The following is a 17,128-nucleotide window of genomic DNA, read 5'->3' on the forward strand; positions in this document are numbered from 1 at the left end:
CAGCCTCCAGTGGGTGCGGGTGCCGCAGGGTGGCAGGGACACGGTGAGCTGCACACCCGGGAACGGTGCCAGGGCTGTGCAAGGACGCGGCGGCCTCGTGCACTGCAGACCGCGGTTAGCCTCACCGGGGGGCAGGAGCCACTGGACCTGGCACGCTCTTCAACCCCACGCACACCTCCTCCTCCTCCTCCTCCTCGCAGGCAGGGAACGCCTGCCTGCCCCAGCTCGAGCTGGTGGCATTTTTTTTGTGCTGTTTCTCAGGGGTCAGAACTGGGACCAGCGCTGTTTGACATCTTTATTGGCGACATGGACAGCGGGATCGAGTGCACCCTCAGCAAGTTTGCCAATGACGCCGAGCTGTGTGGTGGGTCGACACGCTGGAGGGAAGGGATGCCGTCCAGAGGGACCTGGGCAGGCTGGAGAGGTGGGACCGTGTGAACCGCATGGAGTTCAACAAGGCCAAGGGCAAGGTCCTGCATGTGGGTCGGGGCAATCCCCAGCACAGCTCCAGGCTGGGTGGAGAATGGATGGAGAGCAGCCCTGAGGAGAAGGACTTGGGGGTGCTGGGGGACGAGAAGCTCCACATGAGCCAGCAATGTGCTCTCCTGCCCTGGCTGCGCTGTGAGCCCCAGCACTGGGCTCCAGCAGTGCCCCGGCCCAAGGCAGGGTGCCCCAGTCCCGCAGGGGCCTGAGGGTCCCGCTCGCAGCCCCACGGCACCTTCCCTGCTCTCACCCCGGCTGCCCAATGGCCACGGCCCCCTTCGGGCAGAAACAGCCCCCGCACGCAGCCATGGCTGTGCCTGGGGACATCTGTACAGGGACACACGTGTCCCCGCAGGGACCTCCCAGGGGCTGCCCTGTCCCTCCGAGACCCGGCAGGGAGGGATCGCAGACACAAGCCCCAGGCAGCCCACGGACCCCCAGTGCCCTGCGGGGTGGGGAACACATGCAGGCAGACCGGGCGTCCTGCCGGCCAGACACACGGCCGTGCTCCACAGCCCGGCTCTGAGCCCCGGGGTCCTGGCTCACCAGGCTCTGCACCCCACATTCCCCCAGCTCCGTGCACCCCACGGCCCCGGGTCAGGCTGACAGCTCCCCGCAGCACCGCGCCCGGCTGAGCTGGGCAAAGGGGATGGATGGCCAGGGGAAAGGGGATGGGGAAGGGGCGGCCGCCCCACAGCACCCCGACTTCACCTGGCCAGTGCCCGGCAGAGCTGGCTATACGCAGGGGAGTGGGTTGGGGTGGGGGTCCTGGGTGCTGTGCATCCCCCAGAGCCACCCAGCCCACCCCCCAGCACCTCACGGTGGGGATGACCAAGGGCCAAAAGCTGGGTGGGGGGAAAGGCTCCGGCCCCTGGGCTGCGTCCCCCGCACAGGATGAGGCCTTTCCACTCCACTGCAAGAGACGAGACCCCCACGCTCGCATCGCTCTGTTCTGGCTTTAAATACAGACGACGAGGTGACAGCCCCCACGCAGGGGCAGGGCACTGCTGGGACTGGGACAATGGGGAAGTGCCCTGGAGGGATTTTTCGAGGTCCGAAGGGGTGTGGAGCACAGAGCTCTCAGGTCCTGGGTGCGCACCAGCGCCTGGGGAGTCACATCCCATGGGGCAGGATGAGGCCACCCCCTGCCCCACTGCAGCCCTCTGGGCCCCTGCGCACAGGGATCAGCCCCCTCCCATGCTCTGGAGCCACCGCAGCTACTGCTGGCAGCCTGCCGGGTTGTCCCCTGTCCCGAGGGTCCCCCTGTCCCCCTCTGCGTGCGCCCGCTGGTGCAGCCGCAGTTTGCTCTTGGAGCTGAAGCCCAGCCGGCACTGGGAGCAGGCGAAGGTCTTGTAGCGCCGGTGGAGTTTCTTGTGCGTGATGAGGTTGGCCTTGTTGCAGAAGGACTTGTCGCACTGGGGGCAGGCGAAGGGCCGCTCGCCCGTGTGCACGCGCTGGTGCACCAGCAGGTTCCCGCTGCGGCTGAAGCTGCGGCCGCAGTCGGGGCACTTGTGGGAGCGTTCCTGCGCGTGGCTGCGCTGGTGGATGATCAGGCTCTCCTTCCAGCTGAAGCTGCGGTCGCAGCGCCCGCAGAGGAAGGGTCTCTCCTCGCAGTGGGTGGCCCGGTGCCGGCTCAGGCTGGCCTCGTCCTCAAAGTGCTTCTCGCACTCGGGGCACTGGCGGCGCACGGCACCGGCGTGCTCCTTGCGGTGCACCTGCAGGTCGCGCTTGTGGCGGAAGCTGTCCCCGCAGAGCGGGCAGGTGTAGCCGCCCTCGCCGCCGTGGCTGGCCCGGTGCCGCAGCAGGTCCCCTTTCAAGCAGAAGGTCCTGCTGCACTCTGTGCAGGCATACCGGCGCCGGCCCCGGTGCTTCTTGTGCGTCAGGAGGTTGCGGCGGTGGTGGAAAGCCTTGCCGCAGGCACCGCACTGGTAGGAGGGCGCCGGGCGCAGGTGCTTGCCCTGGTGCGCGCTCAGCCCGGCCTCGTCCTCGAAGCTCTGCCCGCAGGCGCCGCAGATGAGGAGCCCCCTGCCCCCTGCCATGGGCTCCTCCAGCGGCCGCTCCCCACGCTGCCACCCCGGGAGCTCCCGGGGGGTGTCCCCAGCCCAGGCCCCCGGCTCCGCATCGCACCAGCCAGAGCAGAGCACGGGGTACCCCAATTCCTCTGCTGCCCCGGCCGGTGATGCGCACGGGACCCAGCGTCCCCCGTCGTCATCCTCAGACAGGTCCTCGCTGGCCGTCCCGTCCCAGGCAGCTGAGGGAAACAGGGGTGCAATCACGGCAGGGTGTGTCCCGGCACGGGGGCACCGCCACCACAGACCCGTGACAGTCCCCACGCCCGCGGCACCGGCCCCTCCACCCGCCGCAGCCTCCCCTCACCCCTGCAACGCCCACGGGACAAGCGGGCCTGGGGGGCCGAGGTGGGACACCCAAACCAAGGCGGTGAGGGTGTCAGACAGGAGCTCGCCTGGGGCGGGCCGCGCTCATGCCACACTCAGGGCTTCTGTCTCTAACTTACTAAATCGGCACCGATTTCCCAGCCCGGCACCCGCGGCCACGCGGGGTGTCCCCACGGTCACTCACAGGTGCCAGAGGCGTCGAGAGCTCTGTCGTCCCCCCTGCCACAGGGGGCTCCCCCGCGCGACTCCTCCCCAGGCTCCATTTTGCAGACGAGCTTGGACTCGGGGCCTGTGCAGGAGAGAGAAACCTCAGCACCCCCTGAGCCACCCGAGGAGCGTCACCGGGGGCCGTGGGGCAGTGCCCGGGGGGTGCCGGCTGCGGGAGCTGCCGTGTCCAGGGCCCTCAGGAGCTGCCGGCGCCAACCCCGGTCATGGGAGCGAACCGGGACACACCGGGGCGGGGAGCAACGGGGCCGGGGTACCTGGAGCCGTTATTCCTCACACACCGGGGATGGACTCGGCGAGCCCGGGGTGGGCAGCGGGCACGCTGCAGCCCCGCTCTGCGTGGAGAGACGGCAGGTCGGGCTCTGCCCGCGCGCAGCCGGCCGGAGGGGCTCGAGCTGCGGACCCCCAGCTGAGCCTCCGGACGTGTTCCCAGCCCCGCAGCGCTGCCGGCTCCACGCCCAGGCTCCCCAGGGACGTGTCCTTACCCAGACTGGCAACCAGGTCATAGTTGTCCAGCATCACCTCCTGGTAGAGCTCCCGCTGCCATGCCGCCAGCTCTGCCCACTCCTCGGGGGAGAAGTAGATGGCCACGTCCTCAAACGTCACCGCACCCTGAAAAACGGAGTCGGGGCTGAGGGGACCCACGGAACCAGCAGCAACACCACGGTCGCCCCCTTCTCCCAGGGGACGCACGGAGCCGTGGCATGCCGCAGTCCCCAGAACGTCCCCCCCGTCCTTGGGCTGCCCTGCCCCCGGGCAATCAGGGCAGGAGGCCGGAGCCGCGGTGACCCCCCGACTGTCCCGGGAGCAGCAGGGCTCCCCGGGCTGCCTGCTCGGCTGGACCCGCGGCTCCGGCTGCCCCGGCACCCACGGACCCTCCACGACCAGAGGGCCGGGGCCGCATCCAGCCCGGCGCCTGGGGGGGGCTCCGCTCAGCACCCGCCGGGAGCGGGGACGGTCCCTCTTCCCGACCCGGGGGGACGGGGGAGACGCCGCGGCCCCGGGGTCTCCGTGCTGACACAGCGGTCGGGGCACACACACACACACACACACACCCCCGGCCCCGGGGGCTGCCCGGGACCCCGCACACGGGAAACAAGAGCCACGGCCGAGCCACAGACCCGCGGGGGCCCGGGGGAGTTGCTGCCGAACCGGGCTGGGGACGGGGACGGGGACCGGGGACGGGGACCGGGGACGGGGACCGGGACCTCCCCCCGCCCGGCCCCGCCGCCCTCGCCCCGGCCCGGCGGCTCCCGGGGGTCCCCGCTCGGCCTCACCCGCTGCATCTCTGCCCGGGGCCGCTGGCGGGAGGGCCCCGGCACGGAGCGCCGCGATGGCGCCGGCGGAGCCACAACCGGGGCGGGCCCGGAAGGGGACGGCGGGGGCGGGACCGTCAGCGGGCGGCCGGCCCCGGGCCCCGGCAGCACCGGCGATGGGGAGCACCGGGAGCCTCGGCCCCGCGGGGGGAGCATCACCGGGAATCGCGGGGGGGCGTTAGCGCCGGGCAGCGGGAGGAGCAGGAACGGCAGTCGGTGAGCCCCGGGCTGGCCAGCGGCTCCCGGTGCCCGGGGCGGGGGGGGACACAGAGGGACCGGCCGGGGCCCAGAGGCTCTCCCGCCCGACACCCCCACCCCATGCAGGGTCAGGTGCGGCGGGAGGTCGGCGTGGCCGGGGTGCGGGTGGAGGTGCCCCCCGAGCCGTCCCCCGCGAGAAGGGGGTGCCCCCCGAGCCGTACCCCGCAGGCGCTGGGGTAGCAGGGGGTCCCGTGGCAGGGCCGGCTCTGCCATCGCTCCGGGCGTGCGATGGCCGCTGCGCCGCGGTGCTGTGCCCCCCCAGGCTGCTCTCCAGCCGAGGCCCTCGCCTCCGTCCCCCACGGGCTCCCCAGCTCCCCGTGCGCCGAACCGCGCTGGGTCCCACGGGGGTCTCGCGCCGCTGGTGTCAGACCGGACTCCGGCCCGTGGGTGCTTCGCTGTCAGTCCCAGCCTGGGGATCGCCCCGGGGGAGAGAAGCCCGGGGGTGACTTCATGTGCTGCACTCCGAGTGGGGTACACCCCAAATCCGGGGGAAATGCAGGTGGGATCTTTTCCCAGCAGAGCCAGCTTTGGCCTCTGCTCCGTGCCCCCTCGGTGGGTGCAGAGCTCTGCCCGCTTTGGCCCGTGAGCAGGGAGCGCGTTAGCTCGTCTCCGAGCCCAGGGGAGGGAGGGAGGTGTCACCGCAGGCTTGGCACCGTGCTGGTGCCTCCACGGGTCTCTCCAGCCCCGAGCGCATCCTGAGGGAGCTGAGCCCGGCCTGCAGCGTGCCAGCACGGCAGGACCCCTCTGTGCTGCACCGGGCACCGTCCTCACGGTGCAGGGACAGACCCTGGTGAGAGGGAACGGCCCCGGTGCCAGGGAAGGCAGCCGGCACCCCACGGCTCACCCCACGGCTCACCCAACGGCTCACCCCACGGCTCACCCCTGCACCCAGCAGACCTGGCACGGGGGGGGGGGATCTGCTACCACCCCCCTGGGCTCTGCAAGCCGCCCCCGGCCCCCCGAGGGAAGCCAAAGCCAGCCAGGTGGGCTCTGGGTGGGCTCTGGGCGGGAGGTCCCCAAGGCGAAGCCCTGGTGCTGCCCATCCGCTCTGTGGCACAAACTGGGCTGCAGCTGCAGTGCGGGGGCCGGGGGGGGCTGTGTCTCCCTGCTCCCCCCAGGATGCTCTGGTGGGGCCAGCAGCTGCACCGTACCCCACTCCCAGGACTGCGCCTCGAGGGTGAACCCAGAACCCGGAGAGGGACCAAGGCCCAGCTGAGGCTGACCCAGAGCTTCGGCCGGGCTCAGCAGATAACCAGCCCCTATGAACCCCCCAGGCCGGGGCAGAGACCCCGGAAGGGCCGTGCGCGTTCCCCCCCCCCGCGCCCCTGCATCGCTGAGAGCTGTTTGCTGGTTCCCCTTCCACTTACACCAGCAACTCTGCAGGCAGCGAGGGGAGCACAGCACCCACCGTGTCCCTCAGCCTCCCTCGGCTCCTGGCACCCGTCGTCCCTCCTGCACCCACAGCAGCCCAGAGCAGGGTGCAGAGCTGGGGCCAGGCAGGGCAGAGAGGGTCGTGCCCTTCCCAGGATCCAGACACCTCCCCAAGGAGGGACGCTGCCCTTCGGGCTGGCATCCAACAGGAAAATAAATTGTCTTCTGCATATAGGTCACACATCTAAAAGTGGTGCCTGAGAGGTACAGGGAGCCATAACGAGAGGAAAATTAACGAGCTCAGCGGCCCTGGGGAAGTGAGGAGAGCTGCGCAGAAGGCAAAAAACCTGCAACACTTGCACAAGGGAGTGGGGAGCAGAAATGTGCAGGCACCCCAGCAGCTGTGGGGGACAGCCCAGAGCCAGGGCTGGAGCAGGGCCACAGGGCTCCAGAGTTCAGGCAGAATTTGTGAGAAACGTGTGTCTTGAGAGGCTTTTATGCAGAGTTTTGCCTCTCCGGAGCTGGTGGGGGGCGGGGAAGAAGTAAAGGAGCAAAGGGAAGTGGGTGCCCCGAGGGAGGCGGGTGCTGTGGGAGACCCCAGGCACCCACCGTGCGGGGAGAGGGGCCCCGCACCTCCACCACGCGTGCCGCAGGGTGATGGTGATCACAGGGCAGAGCCCGGGGAGCCTCCAGCCACCCCGCAGGAGGGACAGGAGCCATCCCAGCGTTCTCTCAGCACTCGCCGACGGCGAGGGCCGTGCAGGGCAAACCACCGTAAGAGCTTCGTAGCTGCGAGCCCCACACTGGCAGCCTGGGATGAAGGGGTTTTCTGGGAGAATGCAGGTGGAGGAGCCTGGTGCCCGGCGTGCAGAGATGGCAGGGCACGGTGCTGCCGAGCTGCAGGCAGCACTGCCAGGGAGCCGGCAGCACTCCCCTGGGCACCAGGATTGCCGCAAAATCCCCAGGGTGGAGAGAAGCCAGAGAGGAGCCCAGCAGAGGGGGAAGCCGTGAACACCCCGGGTGCTGAGGAGGAGATCAGCTCCCCTTGGCACAGCGCGGGAGGTGCCAAGTGAAGGATTTTCCTGGGAGCCAAGAGCTGCTCTGCGCAGACTGCGGCCCCCAGACCTGCTGGCACAGGGCACCAGGACACGGCCTGGGCTGGGAACCACTGCCCCGGCGCATCCATGGGCTGGGAACCACTGCCCCGGCACATCCATGGGCTGGGAACCACTGCCCCGGCACATCCATGGGCTGGGAACCACTGCCCCGGCGCATCCATGGGCTGGGAACCACTGCCCCGGAGCATCCATGGGCTGGGAACCACTGCCCCGGCGCATCCATGGGCTGGGAACCACTGCCCCGGAGCATCCATGGGCTGGGAACCACTGCCCCGGCGCATCCATGGGCTGGGAACCACTGCCCCGGAGCATCCATAGGCTGGGAACCACTGCCCCGGCGCATCCATGGGCTGGGAACCACTGCCCCGGAGCATCCATGGGCTGGGAACCACTGCCCCGGCGCATCCATGGGCTGGGAACCACTGCCCCGGCGCATCCATGGGCTGGGAACCACTGCCCCGGCACATCCATGGGCTGGGAACCACTGCCCCGGCGCATCCATGGGCTGGGAACCACTGCCCCGGAGCATCCATGGGCTGGGAACCACTGCCCCGGCGCATCCATGGGCTGGGAACCACTGCCCCGGCGCATCCATGGGCTGGGAACCACTGCCCCGGCGCATCCATGGGCTGGGAACCACTGCCCCGGCGCATCCATGGGCTGGGAACCACTGCCCCGGCGCATCCATGGGCTGGGAACCTCTGCCCCGGCACATCCATGGGCTGGGAACCACTGCCCCGGCGCATCCATGGGCTGGGAACCACTGCCCCGGCGCATCCATGGGCTGGGAACCACTGCCCCGGCGCATCCATGGGCTGGGAACCACTGCCCCGGCACATCCATGGGCTGGGAACCACTGCCCCGGCGCATCCATGGGCTGGGAACCACTGCCCCGGCGCATCCATGGGCTGGGAACCACTGCCCCGGCGCATCCATGGGCTGGGAACCACTGCCCCGGCGCATCCATGGGCTGGGAACCACTGCCCCGGCGCATCCATGGGCTGGGAACCACTGCCCCGGCGCATCCCGCATCCCCCTTCTCTCCCCCATCCCGCGCGGGGCTGTGGGGGCGGCACAGACCTCTTCTGGTGCTCCTGGCAACCCAGGCCACCTCCCCAGGGCAAGGGGGAAGGACGTGGCCCCCCATGTCACATCCTGCTGTCCTCTGCCGTCTCCTGCCCACAGTGGTGGGGGGAGAGATGGAGCTGCACGTGAGGGAGCTGCGACATTGCCAGAAATGCTGAAATCACAGAAAAGGCTTTTTCCTTCATTTTTTCTGCAAAAGCAGTTGGAAATTTCACAGACAGTTGAAACACACCTGCAAGATGCCAAACTTCTGCTGCTGGAGTTACATGTGAGAAATCTCCACCCCGGAACACCCACCCAGGAGTCGCAAGCGGCTAGGGAGGCAGCCGTGCAGTGCCGCGCTGCCCCATCCCATCCCGTCCTGTACCTTACCGTAACGTGCCGTGCTGTGCCGTGCCGTGCCGTGCCGTGCCAGGGAGCACGGGCACCTGCTGACGCACCAGGGCAGAAACGGCGAGCTTTCATTAGAGCGGTGCTGGCCCTGGGCCAGGGGGAAGGCTGCAGGCCTGGCACTAAAATGTAAAATAAAGGAGCGGGTGAGGAGGAGCGTGGGCGAGGAAGGCTCACGTTGGGTGCAGGAGCATGGCAGCACAGGGAGCGTGGTGGCACAGGGAACATCGCAGCACAGGGAACATCGCAGCACAGCCTGTCCCTCCGCAGGCAAAGCCCGGCCACCCCTGTGCCAGCAGCAGTCTGGGAACACAGGGATGGGGAAGGCAGGTTGGCAGTCCTGCCCTGGAGTGCTTCGGAAGCCACCGCCATTCCGTCAGTTTTCCTGGTATTTTCTTCCCAGCAAGACCCTTCCCCAGCTTCTCATGGGACATCCTGCTCTTTCACATCAGGCCTGGGGAGAAGCCCCCCTCCCAGCCCCACGTGAGGCGAGCCGCAGCTCCTGCCCTGCATACCCCTCTCCTCCTTTACCCCCAAAGAAGGGACTTGCCCCGGGCTCTGCGCTGTACATTTTGGGTCACCAAGTCACCGGTCCCCTGGGAAAGCCCTCGGTACCGCTCGCACCCACCCAGCAGCCGCAGCCATGCTTCACATGCCAGACGCAGAGACCTCCGGAGGTGATGAACTGCAGGAGGAAAGCCAGCCTGGGGACAAAGCCAGCCTGGGGACAAAGCCAGCCTGGGGGCAAAGCCAGCCTGGGGACAAAGCCAGCCTGGGGGCAAAGCCAGCCTGGGGACAAAGCCAGCCTGGGGACAAAGCCAGCCTGGGGGCAAAGCTTGCCTGGCTGTGGCTGCAGTGCTAGGGGAGGATGTGGGGCAGAGCTCCCCTCTCCTCCAGGATGCACGAGGATGAGGACCAGAGGGCAGAGCCCAGCATCCAGGGGATGGCACGGCTGCCCAGCCTTGGCAGGGGAGAAACACCCGGCCCTGGGGACCCCGTGGCAGGGCTGGGGCACCCCACGCAGCCAGCTGCGGGCAGTACTGGGGAGCCCGTGGGTGGGAGACCCCAGAGAAGCACCCCAGGACCCTTGTCACCCGCAACGCTGCTTATGCCAACCTACAGACCTGGCTACGCCTGCCCGGGCCCCCCTGGGACCTCACCAGAGCCCCAGGCCCACCCCACAGTTCCTCGTACGCTCCTGTCCTCTGCCAGCCCTGCAGCCTCACAGGCATATGGGGCAGCCCCACAGCCACCCCAGTATGGCCCAGTCTGTACAGAGTAGCCCCACAGCCAGCCCAGTATGTCCTGGTCCACGCTGCAGCCGCCACCGGGACCTCGTGGCTGTGGCCTCCAGGACGACCCCGGCGGTGACCAGGTAGGACAGCGAGGACTGCTGGCCGATGCTGGTGTTGATGACGGCTGTGTCCGTGCCCGCGGTGCATGCCCCCATGCCATGCACCCGCACCGCGCCCCGTGCAGAGCCGAGGGGTCGGTGCCAGCGGGCACCGGCCATGGTAGTGCCTGCTCGGCTGCGGGGCCAGCTCCCGGGAAGGCTGGGGGCACCCCCCGTGGAGGGAGGCACGGCATCTCCCCCAGCACCAGCCCCTCGCTCTGACCGTGCCTGTGCTGCACAACCTGGCACCCAGCAGAGGCGGAGCAAGCGCGAGAGAGCTGCAGCTGCCCGTGCCCAGAGCACCCACCACCCATCGCGGCGGATGCAGACCCCCACGGGGCCCCGGGAGAGGTGAGGACCCTCGCCCAGGGCTTTTCCGCAGCAGCACAGGGACCCTCACCAGCTCCTGCCGGGTCCATCCACCCACCAGCTCCCAGCTCTTCCCACCACGGTGAGTCCCGGAGTCTCGGGGGGGGGGTCAGTGTCCCCCCGGGGGACATGCCTCAGCACACTCCTCCCCACAAGCACTGTGCCCACATTGTCGCAGAGCCCTGTGCCGCACTGTCCGGTGCCAGGCACTGCCCACACATGACACCAGCTGCCTCTGCCGTGGGGCTCACACCGGAGGGGTCTGGGATGGTGCCCGGGACCCCCTGGACTCCTGGGTTGGCAGGGCCAGACACACTGACCAGGGCACAGACAGGCAGGCAGGCAGGCAGGGGGGCCCTCGGTCTGGGCCACCACAGGCGAGCCCCGTCCTGTGCTGCTGGAGCAGAGGAGCATCTCCCGAGGCCAGTGGGCCAAGCCCACCACAAACACAGGCCAGCGCTGGACAAAGGGACCCCCCAGGACACTGGGTGGGCTGCACCCCACCAGGCACTGCCCCCCAAAACCTTGCCCACAAGCACGTGCTTAGAGAGACCCCGGGAAAGGCAGGCAGCCCCTTCCAGGGACACCCGGAGTGCGACAACCAGAGGTACCTCCCTCCCTGTCGTCCCGCAGCCACGCAGCACGTGGCCCCGTGGGGGTCCAGACCCCCCCGTCAACCATCAAGCGGCGGGGCGCTGGTTGTAACAGCCGCGCTCACGTGGGACGGCAGCACGCCTCACCACCCCCACGCACAGAACCACGCCGGCTCCCCTCCTCCCGGGGGTCCGCGGTCCATATGCTGCCCTACTTCACACCAGGCTCCCCGCGCTGCGCTCCCGGGGTGACGGGAGCTTCCCCAGGGCTGACAGATGTGCTACGTACGGCCTGGAAAGCCCGCTCCTCGTGCCACGACCTGCACCGCCCGTGCTGACCTGCACACGGGCGTCCCAAAGGCGTGAATTGAGGACTTCTATTTTTCTCAGTTTCTAGCACGCAGGCCAGGCTGCTGCCTTCGGCGCACGTGGGGTACGAGGAATTTAAGACCCAGTAGCCAGAAGGATGCAGAGACACATTGCAAGCATTCTCACTTGTATGATATCATCGAGAAGGAGCAAACCCCCCTCAGTTTTTCAGGCAGCCTCATGTCTCCCCATCTGCTTGTGACCCCCTGCTCCAGAGCTGTTAGGCAGGGCGAGAAAGCTTCAGGAGGAACTGGGGCAGTCGGATCAGGAGAAGCCGGCGCTCGGCACCGCAGTGGCACGGGAGGAGCATTTCCAGGCCAGTGCTCGGGGGGGGCCGCTGGTGATTTATTCCGGTTATTACACAGACGCTTCCCCTCTTGCCGCTTTCTGTGCCACCTCCGAGCACAACACGCGCAGCGGACCCAGGTGGCTTTTTTGGGATGCCCTAGTTGTGCCACCGTCCCGCAACGTGCCGGGCATACACGTGGTTCGGTTGCTGGTAAGCAGGCCAAGTGCCGGTCACACGCAGAGGGGCTGGGGAGGGCCAGGCAGCACAGGACAGCGAAGCGGGCGAAAGCTCGTTCGTGCTTTATGACTCAAAAAAATCATGAAAAGTCCAAAACTCACTTTCTTCTTTCTTTGCCATTTGGAATGAATACACGAGGCTGGGAGATACTTTCCCCAATTATATTTCTGGAATGAGACCAGAGCTGGAAGTTTAAGCTTCCAGGGGAGTTGAAGACACTGAAGAGTGTCCATCATCCTCTTCTTAATACCCTTAAGGACGCAGATTTCTGGGTCTACTTTTTCTCAGTGCTAAAAATTACGGCAATTGCTTCACTGAAGGAAAAGGAGAGGCTGGACATGGCTTGCCCGAAGGAGGTCTCTGGACAGCAGGGTGCTTGTCACCCAGAAGGACCCACAGGCTCTTCCAGGTGACGGGGTTGAGGTCTGGAAAGGACATTTCCTCTGATTTTCTGGTACGCTGAAAAATCAGACCGTCGCCAGCCTGGTGCCTGCAGCAGCGCCGGCCGGGAGGAGGAATCGGTCTGCAGGAGGTCGGTGGGACGGGGCAGGTCGGGCTGCTGAGCTCAGGGAGGAGCTGGAGCGGCTCTGGTCCGTGAGATGCTGAGGCAGGCTCGCCTCCTGCGCAGGACGGACCGGGGCGACGGCAGCAGAGGCCTGTCTCAGAAAGGAGATGCTCAAGTTGACTTTGAGACAGCAGACAAGGCACAGACACTCTCTAGTGCACAACTCTCATGTCTGCACCCCAGTTCACATCCTCAGGGCCTGCGTGGATCCCACTTTCTCCCCAGGCAGCTGGAACAGGCAGAGGCGTGTGCCTCTGTCCCTACAGCAGCTGCAGTACAAAAACTATCCAGATCAGTCAAATAATCCCAGAGGGAATCAAACACAGACAGTGATGTCGCAGTTGGTAAACGGTCCCTGCGCTCCATCGTTAGCTTTCCCAGGCAGTACCCCTCCCGTGTACCGCAGACACTGCACAGCCCTCCATTACCAGACCCCCACTCAGCTCTTTGCATGGGGGCCTTTCCCACAGCGAGCTTCCAGCTCTCCCCGAGAAAACCCAGTTACCAAACCAGCTGGTGTCAGGGGACACTGGAAGCACTAACACTATTGCTCTGTATAACACATCTCATCCTGGGAACAATATCCCCCACGACTTCCCAGCAGAGTTCTCTGATCTACGGAATGGAAAAAATAAAAATCACGATCACCCAAAGATCTTTCATGACAAATTGCTCCTCATTCATCCTATTTTGGCATTGCCAGGGTTAAGATCAAAGCCCTTGCAAGGTGTCCTCCTCCCTGCGCTCCCATCACAGTGCTCGCAGCAAGGAGGGAGCACTTCCATCGCTGCGTAAGGAATACATAGCATGCAAGATGGCAATGCCTGCGGTACCCAGCCCCTCTTCCCGGGACAGAGAAAATCACTTCTCTCACAGGGACACGAGCCTTGTGCCAACGCCACGTGGGGTACCAGAGAAGAAAAAGAGGAGGGCAGTGTCACAATCAGCAACAAAAATAGATCAACTGAATGAAAAATCGCTCCATTGTTTCCCAACTCCTTGTTGGGTATTTTTGGCTAAAGATCACACTTCCCTGCCTCCCACACTGGCGAGATCTCAATTAACCTTTGTGTAATTAGCTTTCCCCAGAAGATGAGATTTCATTATGTGAATACCAATAAGGGAATAAAGGGCCCCAGAGCATCACATCCACATGCTCACATGGATGCGTCACCTCCTCCTGCTCAGGAGCGCACTGCAGACGTTGCGGGTTCACTGCTGTGCCACGGCGCCTGCTCGGGGTAGGTGCACGCCGCGGGGCAGAGCTGGGAGCCTCTCGCGGGCGAGATCCTGATGCATCAGCCAAGTGCTCACGTCGCAAGGACATCCCTGGCAGACAGACAAAAGCTGAAGGGCTCACTCTGGAGGATGCAAAGTCCAGAGGATAAAATACCCATGCTCGGACAGTTTGAAAGGACTAGCTCTTGACTACGGAGTCACACTCAGAGAAAACCCTATAAAGACACAGGAGACACTGTGACAAGACCCCTTAGTGACACAGATAAACTCACAGGGTTATCAATGGTCAATCTCCATCTCATGTGCACATGAAGAAACTTCCCTCTGAAATTCTTGATGGAGCTTCCACAGCTGTAGGAGTTACTTTATGGAAACAGCGTGGATAAAGCTAAGGGAAGGCTCTGCCGAACTCAAAGACAGTGTGTGGGCAGCCACTGCAAGAGCAGTGCCCGGCAGTGTCCCCTGGGAACTGCAGAGCACCCTTGTGCTCTCAGAGATAACCAGCTACCCTCAATCGATAAAACAATCTGGTCATCACAGATGACGACCTGCAGGTGACCAATGACAGAACTGAGGCAGCCTGGGACAAGCACACACACCGCCAGGTTTCACCAGGATGGCTCTGTTGGCGGGGAGAAGCTGCAGCATGAATCCAGTGTACAGGACCGAGGCGGAGACGCCCAGGGAAGCCGCAGACAGGGACTGCCGTGGGCCGGAGGCAGCCTGGAGCGTGCAGGCTCTCTCCAGAAGCTACCGAGACACTACCAGGAGGCTCTGCATGTCCTTTTCACGCCCGAAGGGGAGAGAGAGAAGGGGCAGGTTTAGCAGTGTTTGCACCCAAGGGTTGGGTGGGACTGATCCTGCGGCAGGGATAACAGTCTGTGCTGTAAACCAGAGGAGCTGCGGATGCAAAATGGAATGCTACAGCCGGGGGAAAAGCTGCACCTGCGGGGAAAGGAAGATGGGGCCTTTAAAACCGGTTATACTGCTTTCTCCAGCAGCAAGGGTGCCGCTCAGCTCGGGTGATTTAGTAGCTGCCCTTCCCAAAGCAGCTTCTATGCCTTAAAAGGAAACATCCCTTTGGTGAAACACTGAATCTGGGCCCCAAAAAGAAGCATAAACTCATAAAAGGGCTGAGTAATGGAAGATTTTTCTCTTAAAAGAAACAGCTGGCGGAAGAGATGAGGGAGTTTGCGGGGCCATTGTGTGTTTTGTTATTCTTTTGATTACAAGGTTTTTGACTGCAGTTATGGAATAAGCGGAAAAAAACCCTGCATCTGGTGTGAAAGCACCAGCTGGAGCAATTCAAACCCTCCTCCGAAGGGGGAGAGCTGAGAACCACAGCAACCGTGCTGCACCATGACCGCAGGGATCGGCTCCAAAGGACGGCGTTAAAGCAGACAGCAAAGCTCAGTTCACGCCTCAGTGCTTTAAAAGCACCTGACATACACGGCAAGGTGATGAAGGCGAAGGAAAATCAACCCTGTTTCATGCGGAGCAGGAGTGAAGTGCAGCCTCTCGGATCTAAAGAGATGGTTTAGGAAGGAGAAATGTTGGGTAAGACAGGGCAAATAACCCCATTTCTGTTGCTCAGCAGGTACAGAGTTTCCAGGAAGCTGCTTTAATTTCGGAGAGGGATGACAACAAACAATTTTTTCTCATAAACAAGAAACAGGTCTTCTGCTAAGAAATACAACAGTGAAAGGTCTCACAAGAAACACAGCAGAGTTGTGGAAACATGTTTGAGGCTTTCCAGACACGTCCAATCCTTGTGTTTGCTTTTCAGAAGTTGCACCACAATCTAGCCCTTTTGTAACTAAAATCTTCCAAACACATTTTTTCCCCTCCAACCTGCTCTGACGGCAGTCCTCGCCGCGATAGCGAAGGGAATGCAGGACGATGGCTCAAGGCCACAGAAGTCTCGCAGAGGTTTATTTTGAAAAGCCACATCTGATAAACGCCCTGTTCTGGGATGCGGCCATTTGGACGGGACCTGCCCGCTGCCGGGCACAGGCAGGCACACTGCCAGACGGTGCTCACCAGCCAACGGCACCTGCCTCTGACTCACCGGTGAGAGGCCCCGGGGGCAGCTGGCTGACATGAAGCCGATCTCCGGAGACATCCACGAGGATTTTCACAGAATCCCAGACTGGTGGGTGGGCATTGGAAAGGACCTCTGCAGATCATCTCATCCAACCCCCTGCTAGAGCAGGATCACCCAGAGCAGGTCGCACAGGATCACGTCCAGGTGGGTTTGGAATCTCTCCACAGAAGGAGACTCCACAACCTCTCTGGGCAGCCTGTCCCAGGGCTCGGTCACCCTCAGAGGGAAGAAGTTTTTCCTCATGTTCAGATGGAACTTCCCGTGGTCCAGTTTGTGCCCGTTGCCCCTTGTCCTGTCACTGGGCACCACTGAGAAGAGTCTGGCCCCTTCCTCTTGACACCCACCCTTTAGATAGTGATAAGTGTTGATGAGATCCCCTCTCAGGCTTCTCTTCTCCAGGCTAACCAGCCCCAGCTCTTGTAGCCTTTCCTCATACCAGAGATGCTCCAGGCCCCTCATCATCCTCGCAGCCCTCCGCTGGACTCTCCCCAGTAGTTCCCATCTGTCTTGAACTGGGGAGCCCAGCACTGGACACACAGCTCCAGATGTGGCCTCAGCAGGGCAGAGCAGAGGGGGAGGAGAACCTCCCTGGACCTGCTGGCCACGCTCTTCTCCGTGCACCCCAGGACACCGTTGGCCTCCTTGGCCACGAGGGCACACTGCTGCTCATGGAGAGCTTGTTGTCCACCAGGACTGCCAGGTCCTTCTCCGCAGCGCTGCTTCCCAGCAGGTCACCCCCACCCTGTCCTGGTGCCGGGGTTATTCCTCCCTGGGTGCAGGACCCTCCACTTGCCCTTGTTGAATTTCATTTGGTTCCTCTCTGCCCAACTCTCCAGCCTGTCCAGGTCTGGCTGAATGGCAGAGCAGAGTCCTAGTGTGCCAGCCACTCCTCCCAGTTTGGTATCGTCAGCAAACTTGCTCAGGGTGCCCTCTGTCCCCTGTCCAGGTCATTGATGTTGAACAAGATTGGACCCAGCACTGACCCCTGGGGCACACCGCTAGCTTTTCTCTGCAGGGAGATCTCCCACGAGGGAAAAGAGTGGCACACATATTCACAGGAAGCCACGCGGTACGTTTCTTCTCTGGTTTATCATGTTGTCAGAGCCCCCGTGCACAACCACACTTAAGTCAGCTGGCAAAACTCTAAGGAAAGGTATGACTGCTCCCTGCCCCATCTTAATCAGTGAGCAGCACTCGGGACGTGCCTGGGAGACAGGCCAAAGGCATGAGAGGAGGTCAAAAACCAATGCAGATGTCAGGAGTCACCCAAGACACAGGGAGAACAAGAGAGAATGTTTCGCTCCGTGCTCACCCAATCCTTCCGCAG

General features: G+C 64.1%; 1 protein-coding gene across 3 annotated transcripts; it reads right to left on the bottom strand.

The window, feature by feature from the left end:
* Positions 1 to 1,425: 1,425 nt before the first annotated feature.
* On the bottom strand, positions 1,426 to 4,470 carry LOC142600654 (zinc finger protein 584-like). Of its 3 annotated transcripts, none has more exons than XM_075746980.1 (4): positions 4,382 to 4,470; positions 3,590 to 3,716; positions 3,064 to 3,168; positions 1,426 to 2,734 (listed from the first exon to the last, which is right to left on the bottom strand). In XM_075746980.1, the coding sequence occupies exons 1-4, from the start codon at positions 4,388 to 4,390 to the stop codon at positions 1,701 to 1,703; spliced, it is 1,275 nt and encodes a 424-aa protein (XP_075603095.1). In that variant the 5' UTR covers positions 4,391 to 4,470; the 3' UTR covers positions 1,426 to 1,700. The 3 variants fall into 3 exon arrangements, with proteins under 3 accessions (XP_075603095.1, XP_075603098.1, XP_075603096.1); XM_075746983.1 differs by lacking the exon at positions 4,382 to 4,470 and adding an exon at positions 3,362 to 3,439 and having other exon boundaries at positions 3,590 to 3,652; XM_075746981.1 differs by lacking the exon at positions 3,064 to 3,168.
* Positions 4,471 to 17,128: the final 12,658 nt, after the last annotated feature.

The sequence above is a fragment of the Balearica regulorum genome, chromosome 2 (assembly GCF_011004875.1).
Source record: "Balearica regulorum gibbericeps isolate bBalReg1 chromosome 2, bBalReg1.pri, whole genome shotgun sequence".
In the NCBI taxonomy this organism is placed as follows: Eukaryota; Metazoa; Chordata; class Aves; order Gruiformes; family Gruidae; genus Balearica; species Balearica regulorum.

Bases quoted from the DNA above. Each gene is read 5' to 3' on its own strand.
- LOC142600654 (XM_075746980.1), bottom strand. The intron at 3,169-3,589 runs GTAAGGACACGT...TCTCCTGCACAG, and splicing joins TGACCTGGTTGCCAGTCTGG to GCCCCGAGTCCAAGCTCGTC. The intron at 2,735-3,063 runs GTGAGTGACCGT...TGTTTCCCTCAG, and splicing joins TCTCGACGCCTCTGGCACCT to CTGCCTGGGACGGGACGGCC.